Source organism: Triticum aestivum, chromosome 5D (assembly GCF_018294505.1).
Source record: "Triticum aestivum cultivar Chinese Spring chromosome 5D, IWGSC CS RefSeq v2.1, whole genome shotgun sequence".
Taxonomy (NCBI): Eukaryota; Viridiplantae; Streptophyta; class Magnoliopsida; order Poales; family Poaceae; genus Triticum; species Triticum aestivum.
In genome coordinates this window covers 268,330,025-268,342,462 of record NC_057808.1, presented here as the reverse complement: position 1 = coordinate 268,342,462, position 12,438 = coordinate 268,330,025, and the positions used below count along the sequence as shown (strand labels likewise).

The window sequence follows — 12,438 nt, the reverse complement described above, 5'->3', positions numbered from 1 at the left end:
TTGAGAACATGCCTTCTGCACGCTCCGTGTCTACAAGGACCGCCTGCATCATCGCCGTTTCATCCTCATAGTCCTCCTTGTCAGACGACTCAAGTGCTCGTATATGTACTCCATGTTCGAATCCATTGCTTAAAAAAAGGACAAAAAAATTAGCACGAACATTTCACCAAACACTTGTCGAACGTGGTGACCCCTGTAGGGGCGGATGGTACCTGTGCGGCGGAGGACTAGCGACATGGCGACTGGGTGTGGCGGTGGAGACCGCGGAGGTCCGGAAAGGGTTTGACGGGGCGACCGGGGTGGTAGAGCGACGATGTCAACGAGGGAGGAAGCGAATGCAAGAAGGAGGGAAGGATGAAAGCGCGGGGTCCGGAAGGGGTCTTGGGTAAGTCGGGGGTGTCGGAGTCCTACGTGGCGGCAGTCTGGACTCCCGCAAAGCTTTCCTAGTTTGCTTTCGGTTTGCGGGGAAACAAACAAGCAAACTGATCCACGAAACGATGCGGGACGATGTTGGATGACAAATTGCATCCGAATAGCTTGATCCGGACGTTTTTTTTGGAGGTTTGAGGTCCGATTTGAAGATGCCTAAAACACTATTGAATACCAATGAGTTGGAACCAAAAAAAAGCTTAGATTGCTATGTACTCCGTCTGAAATAAAAAATGTATGTATCTAAATGTATTTTAGTTCTAAAATTTAAATAGAATCATTTTTATCTATTTTCGCGACAAGTAATTAGGGACAGAGAGTAGTATTTTATTATTTTTCTCACTGTCAGCGTGACTCACACATGAAAATTGTTGGCGACAGAAAATTTGCTACTTCTTGCCCGGGCCCACGCTCCAGTGTCCAGATAAGCGAGCGCACTAGGGTCGCCGGTCGAAGCGGATATCCGGCACGCCGCTCTACTTGCCTTGCTTCCATCGCCGCGTCTCTCACATAAACGCACGCTTCCATCGGGAAAAGACAGCGGCGCGTAGCAAACGAAACACGGCGAGGCCGGCGATGGATGTCAAGTGCCGGCGTCTGGAGGGGAAGGTGGCCGTCGTGACGGCTTCCACGCAGGGCATCGGCCTCGCCATCGCCGAGCGCCTCGGCCTGGAGGGCGCCGCGGTCGTCATCTCCTCCCGCAAGCAGGTCCACCCACGCCCCTCCTCCTGGGCTCTCGATTGCGTCGGCCGCGTGGTTTGCTTTCTCTGATGAGTGGTTTCTTGGCGCCGCAGAAAAACGTGGACGAGGCGGTGGAGGGCCTCAGGGCAAAGGGGATCACCGTTGTCGGGGCCGTCTGCCACGTCTCCAACGCCGAGCAGCGCAAGCACCTCGTCGACACGGCCGTCAAGGTGAGATTTAGGCTACCTATTCTTAGTTCGGTGGTGGCGGTGGTGGGGCGAGGAGATTCCGTTCGACAGTGCTGGGGCTCTTGGGTTACATTGTTGTCAGATTCGTTACTTAGGAGATGCGATTTTAAATAGATCGGCACTCTACAGTGGAATTTCGGCCCGGGCGAGGTGTTGGTTACAGCTGTGAGTTGTTTAGACAAAATAGGAGAGGGCGAAACTGCTATTCTGCGACCCTGTTTGTTTCAGCTTTAGGCAGCAGATTCTCCCATGAAAAATCAGAAGCTGAAACAAACAGCTATTTGGAATCAGCTTGCCAGTGAAGCTGGAGCTGGATTCGGGCCGTTTTCACTGTAATTGCCTGAAGCACGTCCAAGTGTACTTCAGTGAAGCAAATCCACAGGTGATTCGAAGCCAACTGAAGTTGAAACAAAGAGGGCCAGTAGGGCGCAAATGTTCAGCTTGGAGGCTTGAAGTGTGACACGCTGCTGGCCGTTTGATTGTGTGTTGCGGCCATGTGTTTGCTTTTGTGATGGAAACGTGGTTAACATGGAAGGACCAGCGGGTGTTGCGCGATATGGCTGTCGCGCTGTAGCAGTATCCATTCTGAATAAAACTGTTTTCTTTCGAAACCAGAGCTCTCATTTGGAGAGCAGTACATGTGTATCCACAACTATGGCGATTGCTGCATTATTTTTGTTGCTGATTAGTCCTACTTATTTTCTCTACGTCTAATGATGTAGGAAGAGTTCATGGTTAGCATTTCATTTTGGGTGCATCTGAATTGTTTTTTTGTATCTTACCACAATTACGAGCTGATAGTTTGTGCTCATATCTGAAATACTTTACTGCATCTGCATGTATACTTATGATTATTGCAGCGAGGTAGTATTGAAATGATTGTGGTAGTAAACAAGTTGTAATGTCCCTGGAGATAGAATGGGGAATTTTTTAGGTGGATAGAACATGGATTTAGGATATAAGAGAGTTAGTTTGGGGAAGAAGAAAGAAGAAATAAGAATTGGGGAGCGGATATTTGTACTCTCATTTGATATGCAATACCATTACAGTAGAAGGCTTTATAAATTGACACATCCCCACAGATATTGACCTGAATCACGTTACCAGCATGTGACACGGATCTACAGATAGCGACCTGAATCACAGCACCAGCTTGTGACACAACCCCACAGGGTCTGAAGATCAAAATAAAGCAGTCTCATTTCCATCTCTCGCCCTTGCTATTTATGTCTTTCTTAGCATCAACATCAGGGCGATCCTGCCCAGTACAGGCTGGTCATGACAAAAAATTAATTATGTTACTGCAGAATTTCGGACATATTGATATTGTTGTCTCCAATGCCGCTGCAAATCCTTCTGTGGATAGCATACTAGAGATGAAAGAGTCAGTTCTTGACAAGCTATGGGATATTAATGTCAAAGCTTCTATTCTTCTACTTCAGGTGAATTAATGCTGCATTCTAAATCCTAATTTACATGTTCTATAAATAACTGTCTGCACAAGTAATCACTTCCCATTTTCCTTATGTTAGGACGCCGCACCACATTTGAGGAAGGGATCATCTGTGATACTAATTTCTTCAATTGCTGGCTATAATCCTGATGCAGCTTTAACGATGTATGGTGTTACAAAGACTGCCCTTTTTGGTCTCACGAAGGTATATGCTAATCCTTTGTGATTGTTGTGTTAGTGCACGCGTATTGATTCATATCAAAATTGTAAAGAATTGTGTGTTAGTGTGGTTAATACTCACTTCATTTCGATATACTCCCTCTGTAACTTAATGTAAGACGTTTTTGCATAGACCATGGAAGCATCGACTTACTGAGAAATGACTTCTTAATAACCCATTGAAAGACCATACCGGAACCACCTATGACCTAACCTCTTCAAAGCATTTAAGCAGGGGTGGAGAGTAGAAGCGTTGTAAGAACTGCTCTTGGTTCGCTGAATGGACAGACGTTTTGACGATGACTCTTGCTTTCATGGATAGATATAGCGAAATGGAAGGACTATTTATCTTGATAAATATATTGTATATAGGAATATATTTGTCCTAGGCAAGTTAATTGATGGACTTGCTTCAGGGGAGAGCATATATATAGGTAATCCACAATTTTATATGAAATTTATCTCATCATGAGACATGCTGCTTGTATGTGGTGCCACTTCGTCTTCGGAAAGCAAAGCTACCACTGACAGGGTGGGGGGATGCTCCTACAAATTAAGCAAAATTATCTTGTAATAACAAGTTCATAAAATTTACACTTTGAAAGCCCAGGAACTGGAATTTTGTGGCTATAAATAAGCGATTGGATGTTGTCACTTGTCACCTTGAGAAAGTTTTCGAGTTCGATTCTAGGTTCCCTCCAAATCCTTACACACTACAGACATGCTTATGAATTGAGCTATACTTTTAAGTGCACAATTAATCAGATTCAGTGATTCACATCTGGCAAACGCCTAACTGTAATTTAGTGTCTACGAATATGTGCACTGATGTGCAAGCTCGATAGAGTTTAATAGATTAGCATGATGAATCTTGCATTCACATATATGGTCAGTCGTTGCACGTCTACAGTTTAGAGTACCAGATAGCGGTCTAACAGAACATTGTAAACTTTCATGACAGCTGAAGTTGTATTACAAGGCGGTTTATTCCCATCACTGGGTATTCATATTTGTAACTTCGTGCCATATTTTATTGTTGGTTGTGGATTTTATGTACATGTGACAACTTATGCATGTGTGCACATGATCTTAAATTGCCTAGTGGTGCATCTTAAAAAAAATCTGTAAGTAGCACAATTTTCTGTTTTTTTGCACCCATGCACATAAGATAATATCTGTGCACTTCGCCTGCTGCACGTCATTTTTTTGATATTTGTTGTAGGGTGCATAAGTGTGACTTTCAAGTTCGTATGCAGTCACCCATAAGTGCACATATGCTTTTCCCCTTAAACTGTCAGGATATACATTGTTTTGCACCTGAAGAGGAATTTTCTCCACTGACTCTGTCTATATATGTACCCTTGTCCAGGCTCTTGCTACTGAGATGGGCCCAAATACCCGTGTTAACTGTATAGCTCCTGGGTTTGTTCCTACACGTTTTGCTGGTTTCCTCACAACTAATGAGACCATTGTGAGTAATTTCTGATATCCATCATGCTCCTTTTCTTGTATATTTTGGTATATCTGTTTGGTCATACTCATAACAAAGAGGCAAGACCCTACATCACTTACAAGGAAAAGTGAATCAAGAGGGTAATTGTACATTTTGGAAGTTTCTTGATGAATAAGATTCATTACTAGCCACACATTTGCTGCCTTGTCCTGCCGACACAAGCTTATACATAGAAAGCAAAAACCTGCACATATAAATGCACTGATTTTCTCATGAATTATTATGTTTCCCAACTATACTGCAATTATTTTTTACGAACAAGAAAGTAGATAAACTTTATATTTTGAAAAATGTTCAAATTGTGCAGCAACTATTGCCAATATGGGATAACATTATGACTAACATTACTGTGGAAAAACGTGAAGGCACTATTTTTACTTTACACATGGAATGACCTCTGTCAAATCTCTGAAAGCAAGGGAGCACTCAGACAAACGGTACAGTTAAGACACAGAATGAACAAGAGGAAGAGATTTAAAAACCACAACTCATTTCATACAGAAATATAATTAGCATGATGTAGGTTTCACGTCCAAATCATCTAAAACGATGTTGCACAAGCTTATCTCCAATCGGTGCTACCCCAACTCTAACACGTATATCATCATTTCAGACCCAATCCTTTCTTGTGTGGCCACATATCCATCCATCTCAACATGTGCATCTCTGCTACACCGAACTGCTGGACATGTTGCCTTTTAGTTGGCCAACATTCAGTGCCATACAATATCGCATGTCGAATCGCTATCCTATAGAACCTGCCTTTTAGCTTTTCTCGCACCCTCTTGTCACAGAGGACACCAGAAGCTTGCCACCACTTTATCCATCCAGCTTTGATTCGATGGCTCATATCTTCATCGATATCACCATCCCTCTACAACATTGGCTCCAAATGTCGAAAGGTTGCCTTCTGAGGTACCACTTGCCCAATTGGCCCAATGTCGAAAGGTTGCCTTCTGAGGTACACCTGCCCATCAAAGCTAACCTCCTCCTCATGCCTAGTAGTACTGAAACCGCATCTCATGTACTCAGTTTTAGTTCTACTAAGCCTAAAACCGCATCTCATGTACTCAATTTTAGTTCTACTAATCCTAAAACCTTTCGATTCCAAAGTCTGTTCCTGTGGCTCTTTGCTTTTTATTAACCCCCATCAGACTATCGCCGACTAGCACCGCATCATCCGTATAGAGTATACACCACGGGATATCTCCTTGTATATTGTGACCTCATCAACCAAAGCAAAAAGATAAGCGCTCAAAGTTGACCCTTGGTGTAGTCCTATCTTAATTGGAACACCATATGGGGGGAGCTCAAACCAATGCAACAAATGCAAAGCTAGGTCAAGCAACAGATGCTCAACTCACTCTCTCAGTCTCACAAGATGCAACTCAAGAAAGTAGGAGATAGAGGGGAATCAATGGAGGAGATCAACAAATGACTCCAAGAGCCATCCACGAACCCCCCTTCACATAGAGGGGAGATAGGGGTTTGGGGGAGGTGATTTGTGGCTCAGAAGAGTGGTAAAAACATGTATGAATGGCACCCAAACCGGTGGGGAAGAAGAGCCCTTAAAGAGCCAACTCCCCAAAACTAGCTGTTTGGCTCAAACAGACCTTCTCTGGACACCCCGTGCCCATGGGCCCCGTGGGCATGGTACAAGCCCGTGGGCACGGGAGACCCCGTGCGCATGGCCTACCCAGAAACAGCCTACAACAGAAACCTAAACATGCATAAGTCATACGAACTCTGATTTTGATGATCTTGGGCTTGTTTTAAAGCTATGGACAAGCCCAAGTCTACAGATAAAGAGCCACCCAAGATTAGAAATAAAGAATGATGCAAAAATGCGAAGGTTTGAGCCCTCTACATACGACGTGATCAAGCTACTCGCCCGAAAGTCCCTCTTGATAGTACGGCTATCAAACCTATAATCCGGTCTCCCGCCAAGCCCCATGAGACCGGTAAAACTAGGGAAACCTGGCTAAGTTATACCTTTGCCTTGCGCATTCTGCTTCAGCTTGATAAGGACGTTAATGCTTGCCTCAAGTTGAAATCCTTTTCTTGACCACAATCACTTGGTGAACATACTTGAATTGCTTCCCCCGATTGCAGTGAGGGAAGCCTTCACTTGAGCACATCTTCACATGTACATTGTCACGAGGTGGACCGCAAGCTTCAAAGCATGTAATCTCCAGATGCTCATCTTGCACTTGCACCTTCCAATGACCATCACCACTTGATGTCGCTCATCTTGCACTTGCACTTCTCAATGACCATCACCACTTGATGTCATCCTTACATAGGCTACTTGAAATCTTTCTTTTGACACAAGCCCATGAGAAACACCTAACCCACATAGACATAACAAACATATAGCATGTGATTGTTCACAAAGCGCAATTCACAATTACTTACCATACCACTAGATCACTAGATGCCATGCGGTACATTGGTTGCGCTTGTGTATTGACCATCTAGTATTCAATCTTCTAGCTTCATCTTGGTCAACTAACATCTTTAGTCATGCTCCATCTTGGTTTTTAAAAGTCACAATGAACTTTTTATTTCGCTTCATTGCTTCAAGACTAGATCACCAAAGACTCTTTCATGACCATATCAAGTTTCACCATGAACATCATACTGGTCATCACTTGCTCTTCTAAATGCTCCATCACAATCTCTTGAGAGTCACAATGAATTATTCACTCTAGTAGCTTGCTTCAAGACTTGATCAACCAAAACCCAACACACAAACTCAACATGTTCTTGTCTTATAACCATAACTTGAATTCTTCCTTAAATAATTCTCTAAAGTCCTTGATCCTTATAAGCTCAAATATGTCAACCTTTGATATCCTCCAATGAACTCCACCTTGATCATATTTGGTTACACATTGAGATCGATCTTGATGGCTTCAATAGATATCTCCAAAGACCAACTGGTAACCTCCCTGGACATGAGACCCCAAGAATCAAACCCTAGGCCCTGGCCCTGGCTGTGGGCATGGGGCCAGGGACCCCATGCGCATGGGGCATCCAGAGAGTTTAATACTCGACTTCGTGTGCACGAAGGTCAGGAGGCCCATGCGGATGATGTGTCTGGAGAGATTTCCCTGGGCATGAGGTAAGCAGAGAGGGATACCATGATGATCTCTACGTGAGCCTTTTGATGGAACGCTTCCCAAATCAACCCAATATGCTTCATGCGTCACTATGGAACAATTCTTCAAGAGGATACAATGCACTTGATGCTCCATATGAATTGTCATTCAATACCAAAGCTTAGAGCATATCTTCATCTTTATGGCAATCATCCTTGAATCCATCCAATATCCTTAAGGCACCACCTATGAAATATTCCTTCAAATATATCTTCATGAAAGCATTAGTCCATAGAGATTGTCATTAATTACCAAAACCACACTTAGGGACTACATGCACTTTCAGGTATCATCAAAGGAGTCGTCCAACTCAATGGTAGATCTCTCATTCTCTCCATTGAACAGCTTGTCGAAGTACTCTTGCCATCTATGCTTGATCTCCTCAGTTCTTCACCAGAAGCCGATCTGCACCGTATGCATTTGACTTGGTTGATACCCCTTGTCTTCCTCTCTTGATCTTGGCCATCTTATGAATGTCCCTTGGCCTTGTACTTCTCTATGACGTCTTCTTTGCCACCTTGTACTTCTCTATGTTGTCCGCACTCCTATCCAGGTGTACGCGTATAAAACAATCTTTCTTGTCCTTAATAGCCTTCTGGACATTATCATTCCACCACCAGGTATCTTTAGCTTCGCTTCTACTTCCGCTGGCCACCCCAAACTCCTCTAAAGCTACCTTACGAACGCAAGTCGCTATCTTCATCCACATATTGCTTGCATCGCTCCTTCCTCCGAAGGGCCCTCTCCTTGAAAGCTTGAATTGCCTCCGCCTTGAGTTTCCACCATTTCGTTCTAGCGACTTTGGCTCGCTTATCCCACTGGACACGAATCTGAAAGGGAAAGTCAACCACCACAAGATTATGTTGAGGAACAACACTCTTTCCAGGTATCACCTTACAATCTAGGAAAGCACACCTGATTTCTCTTCTCGAGAGGATGAAATCAATCTGGCTAGAGCGTTGACCACCACTACAAGTCACTAGATGGGATTCTCTCTTTCGAAAGAGGGTGTTAGCTATGATCATGTCGTAGGCTAAAGCGAAGCTTAAGACATCCTATCCTTCTTGATTCCTACTGCCATAACCAAGGCCCCCATGCACTCCTTCAAAACTTGTGTTAGATGTACCCACATGGCCATTGAGGTCTCCTCCGATGAAGAGCTTCTAGCCAATAGGTACACTCCTAACCATGTCCTCATGCCTTCCTAAACTCCCTCTTGGTGTTCTCATTGTGGCCCACTTGTGGGGCATATGAGTTGATAACATTGAGCACTAAGTCCTCAACAACCAGTTTGATCAGGATAATCCGGTCCCCTTGTCTCTTGGCATCTACCACTCCATACTTGAAGCTCTTGTTGATCAAAGATACCTACTCCATTTATGTTTGTAGTTGTCCCCATGTACCACAGCTTGAAGCCGGTACCCTTCACCTCCTTCGCCTTTTGTCCCTTCCATTTGGTTTCTTGAACGCGCAGGATATCAATACCTCTCCTCACGGCTGTATCAACTAACTCCCGTAGCTTACTAGTCAGGGACCCTATGTTCTAGCTACCTATGCAGGTCCTACTAGGCTCGGCTAGCTTCCTTACCCTTCGCATTCGTTGAGTCAAATGCGAAGACCCTTGGCGTTGATGTAGCACGGCACTAAGTATGCGACGACCCGGTCCATGCTCGCTTATCACCAGATCAAAATCAAGATACGGCGCATCAAAGGGGGGGGGGGGGGGCTTGCCCATGAACACCACACTTGGGTTCCAATATGGCTCGTTGCTAAGATGGTTATGCCCCAACAATGTACTTCTGGGTTTCATCTCCGTAAGGGTGGTTGAGTTTTGACATTGGTTTGATCATGACCCTCCTTTACCTGGGCTTCGGACCGGCTATGATGCAATGACCCGTTCCTTGCTCACTTATCATCGTATAATTAGCAGGCTTTATTATGGTCTGCCATCGAGTCATTGACACATCACGGGAAGTTGGAGAACCAATCCAATGGGCAGAAAGTAGAAACAGTGTATGGTTGTAGTGGGTCTTCTCATACCAAAAAGCTATCTTGAGAGTTTAAGGACCCTCGACCAGTGTGAGACTTTTACCACAATCTCCCACTTCAAAAGATTAGTGTTATTAAATTGATCTTTGTACTTTCTCAATCATGGGTAGTTAGTTATCAGATGTGTTACATATTCATGGATGGCAATTGTAACTATATATGCCATAGTCAATATGATTATTAATATGGCGATTTCAATTAGCTAATGCATTGTTTTTCTTTCAATCTGCCAGAAATTCATTATTTTTATTTTACTTTATGTACTCACTCACATCTTGCATTCAGTTGGTCTTTCTAGTACGGTAACAAGTTGATCTTTAAAAAAATGCTGTTTCAAACAAATACAATATAAAAATATATATTATATTTTATGAAAAATCTAGCAATATCAATTTGATATTGTCCATCTTGGTACTTTGGTAGTTCTTTCTAAGACTGCTTAGATTTTAAATGGCCAGGTTCTTCTAGATTCTTAATTTCTTTGATGTTCACTGTTATCCCAGTGCTTTTGTCATCTTACACATGTCACTGATCTTACAGTCATGAATCAGGTTCTTACGAATGCAAGCTATTTCAGAACAATATTGTTGTCTGAATAGCTGTAGCTGTACCACCAAGTAAATTGAATGTATGTTTTCTTCCATGCATGTATATGTACCTAACCAAATAATTCTACAGAGAAATGAACTTATCGAGAGGAGCATACTTAAGAGATTGGGTAGCGTGGAAGACATGGCTTCAGCCGCCGCTTTCCTGGCATCCGACGATGCATCCTTCATTACAGCTGAAACAATTGTTGTTGCCGGAGGAACACAATCAAGACTATAGATACGTTTTGAGGGTCAATCAGCTACAGTGTCATGATCAATAAATATAGTGATACTAGTAGGTCTAGTATACAACATTTCAAGCGCGCTGAGATATAAACAAGATGCAGTGTAATAAATTTGATGTTGGGGCGCCATACAATCTTGCAAGGACGAATGATAGTCCTGTGGTCCGAACATGTATTTTTGTATAACCTGTGTTCATGTATAGGAATTGCGGTGAAGTGACAGAGTATGCCGCAGCATTTTATTTGGGGTTTCAGTTTTTCAGCGGTTTAGTGATTATTTTGAGCCAATGAAACATTGCAGGTTGAATTGCTGTACTTAGTCTCCCTGCCTCATTCATACTTGCACCCTTCCAGATTTCGAACGAGTCTTCAGTATGTCTTTATACTTTTGTTTTTCTTGCTTCGGCCTATTAGTCATACTTGGAATATTTGGCCTTCATTTTTTTGTCATTGTTAAGTTATTATTGCTGCATTGTTTGAGTCTAGGCGCAGTGTAGGAGTGGGTTAAGTTTCGGGCTTGCACAGTTCGTTACAACGGGCAACATATTGACTATTGAGAATTTCTATTTGGTGTTTTTTCTCAGAAAACTATATTTTTCTTGCTTCAACCTGCAAATCAGCAGAACATATTTGCAAAGTAAATCAAGGTGGTAATTATTAGTTTATGAAATATATGATTTATGAGATAGATATCACCGAAAAACAATCTGAACATATTAGTGAGCGATCGCGGCGAAGGTGCAAGGGTGGTGTGAAAATTGATGTCATGTGCAGCTAAAGTTCTCACGTCTGTGGTCCAAGCGTTCAAGCACTTCTGACCTATTCTCTGAGTTGTTTCATACTCACAAAAGATTTGTGTAAGAAAATTACTATGACTGAGTCGAAGTGCTGGTGGTTTGAGTGATTGGACAAGAGAGGAATGCATTGGCAAAATTGGGAGAAAATGGTTATCTCTTAAGTCAAAAGGAGGGTCAGGCTTTAGGGACTTGCAAATCTTTAATAACGCAATGCCTGCCAAGCAAGATTCGAGATTACATGAGAATCCTCATAGTCTATGTGTTAGGGTTCTTAAAGAAAGATACTATCCTGACGGACATTTCCTTGCGCCGGGGTGCCCAACTGAAGCCTTGCCTATGTGGTTGGCATCATATCCAATTCACTTGGTGTGCGACCTAATTGATCGAGCATCGGGTGCATGGGATAGTCAGCTCGTTCGACAGTTTTTTTACGCACCCGATGCAGATGCTATATTGGCCATGCCACACCCAAGATTGGCTGGGGAGGATGTTTGGGCATGGGCATGGGAGAGCTCAGGTATTTTCTTGGTGAAATCGGCCTACCGATAAATCATTGACAAGAGATGTAGTGAGGGCGTTGCCACTGATAATTCTCGAGGAAAAAAGCATACGTGGAAAGCTTTGTGGAGGCTTTAGATGTTTCCAAAAATCTGGGTGTTTTGGTGGCCTATGGTGAACAATATGCTGCCCAGCTATGGTGCTGCACCGAAGACACATCCGAAGGATGGTGATCGTGGTTATGAGGATGAAACTTTATATAGCTCCTTGTGATCATGTAAAACTAATTTGGGAGGCAGCAACAATATATTTCAATATCGAGCAACCCAAAGATACACCCAAATGCTCGGACTGAAGATTTCTAGATGATAGCTTGATGCCGAAGAAGGATGCAACTATATGCATAACAATTATGTGGGTCATATGACATAACTTGAACAACTATACCCATGACGAGGAGATACATCAACTACAACACTCTATGGTACTCATCGAGGAAATTGTTCGCTCACTAGAGATCCTCCCGCATGTAATGGAGAGGGTGCAAATTGATCT

The 12,438-nt window shown here is 43.2% G+C and overlaps 1 protein-coding gene across 1 annotated transcript; it reads left to right on the top strand.

Moving 5' to 3' along the window:
- Positions 1–875: 875 nt before the first annotated feature.
- On the top strand, positions 876–10,899 carry LOC123120767 (tropinone reductase-like 3). The gene is made up of 6 exons (XM_044540758.1): positions 876–1,137; positions 1,224–1,340; positions 2,666–2,800; positions 2,891–3,016; positions 4,400–4,501; positions 10,432–10,899. The coding sequence occupies exons 1-6, from the start codon at positions 1,006–1,008 to the stop codon at positions 10,579–10,581; spliced, it is 762 nt and encodes a 253-aa protein (XP_044396693.1). The 5' UTR covers positions 876–1,005; the 3' UTR covers positions 10,582–10,899.
- The last annotated feature ends 1,539 nt before the right edge of the window (positions 10,900–12,438 follow it).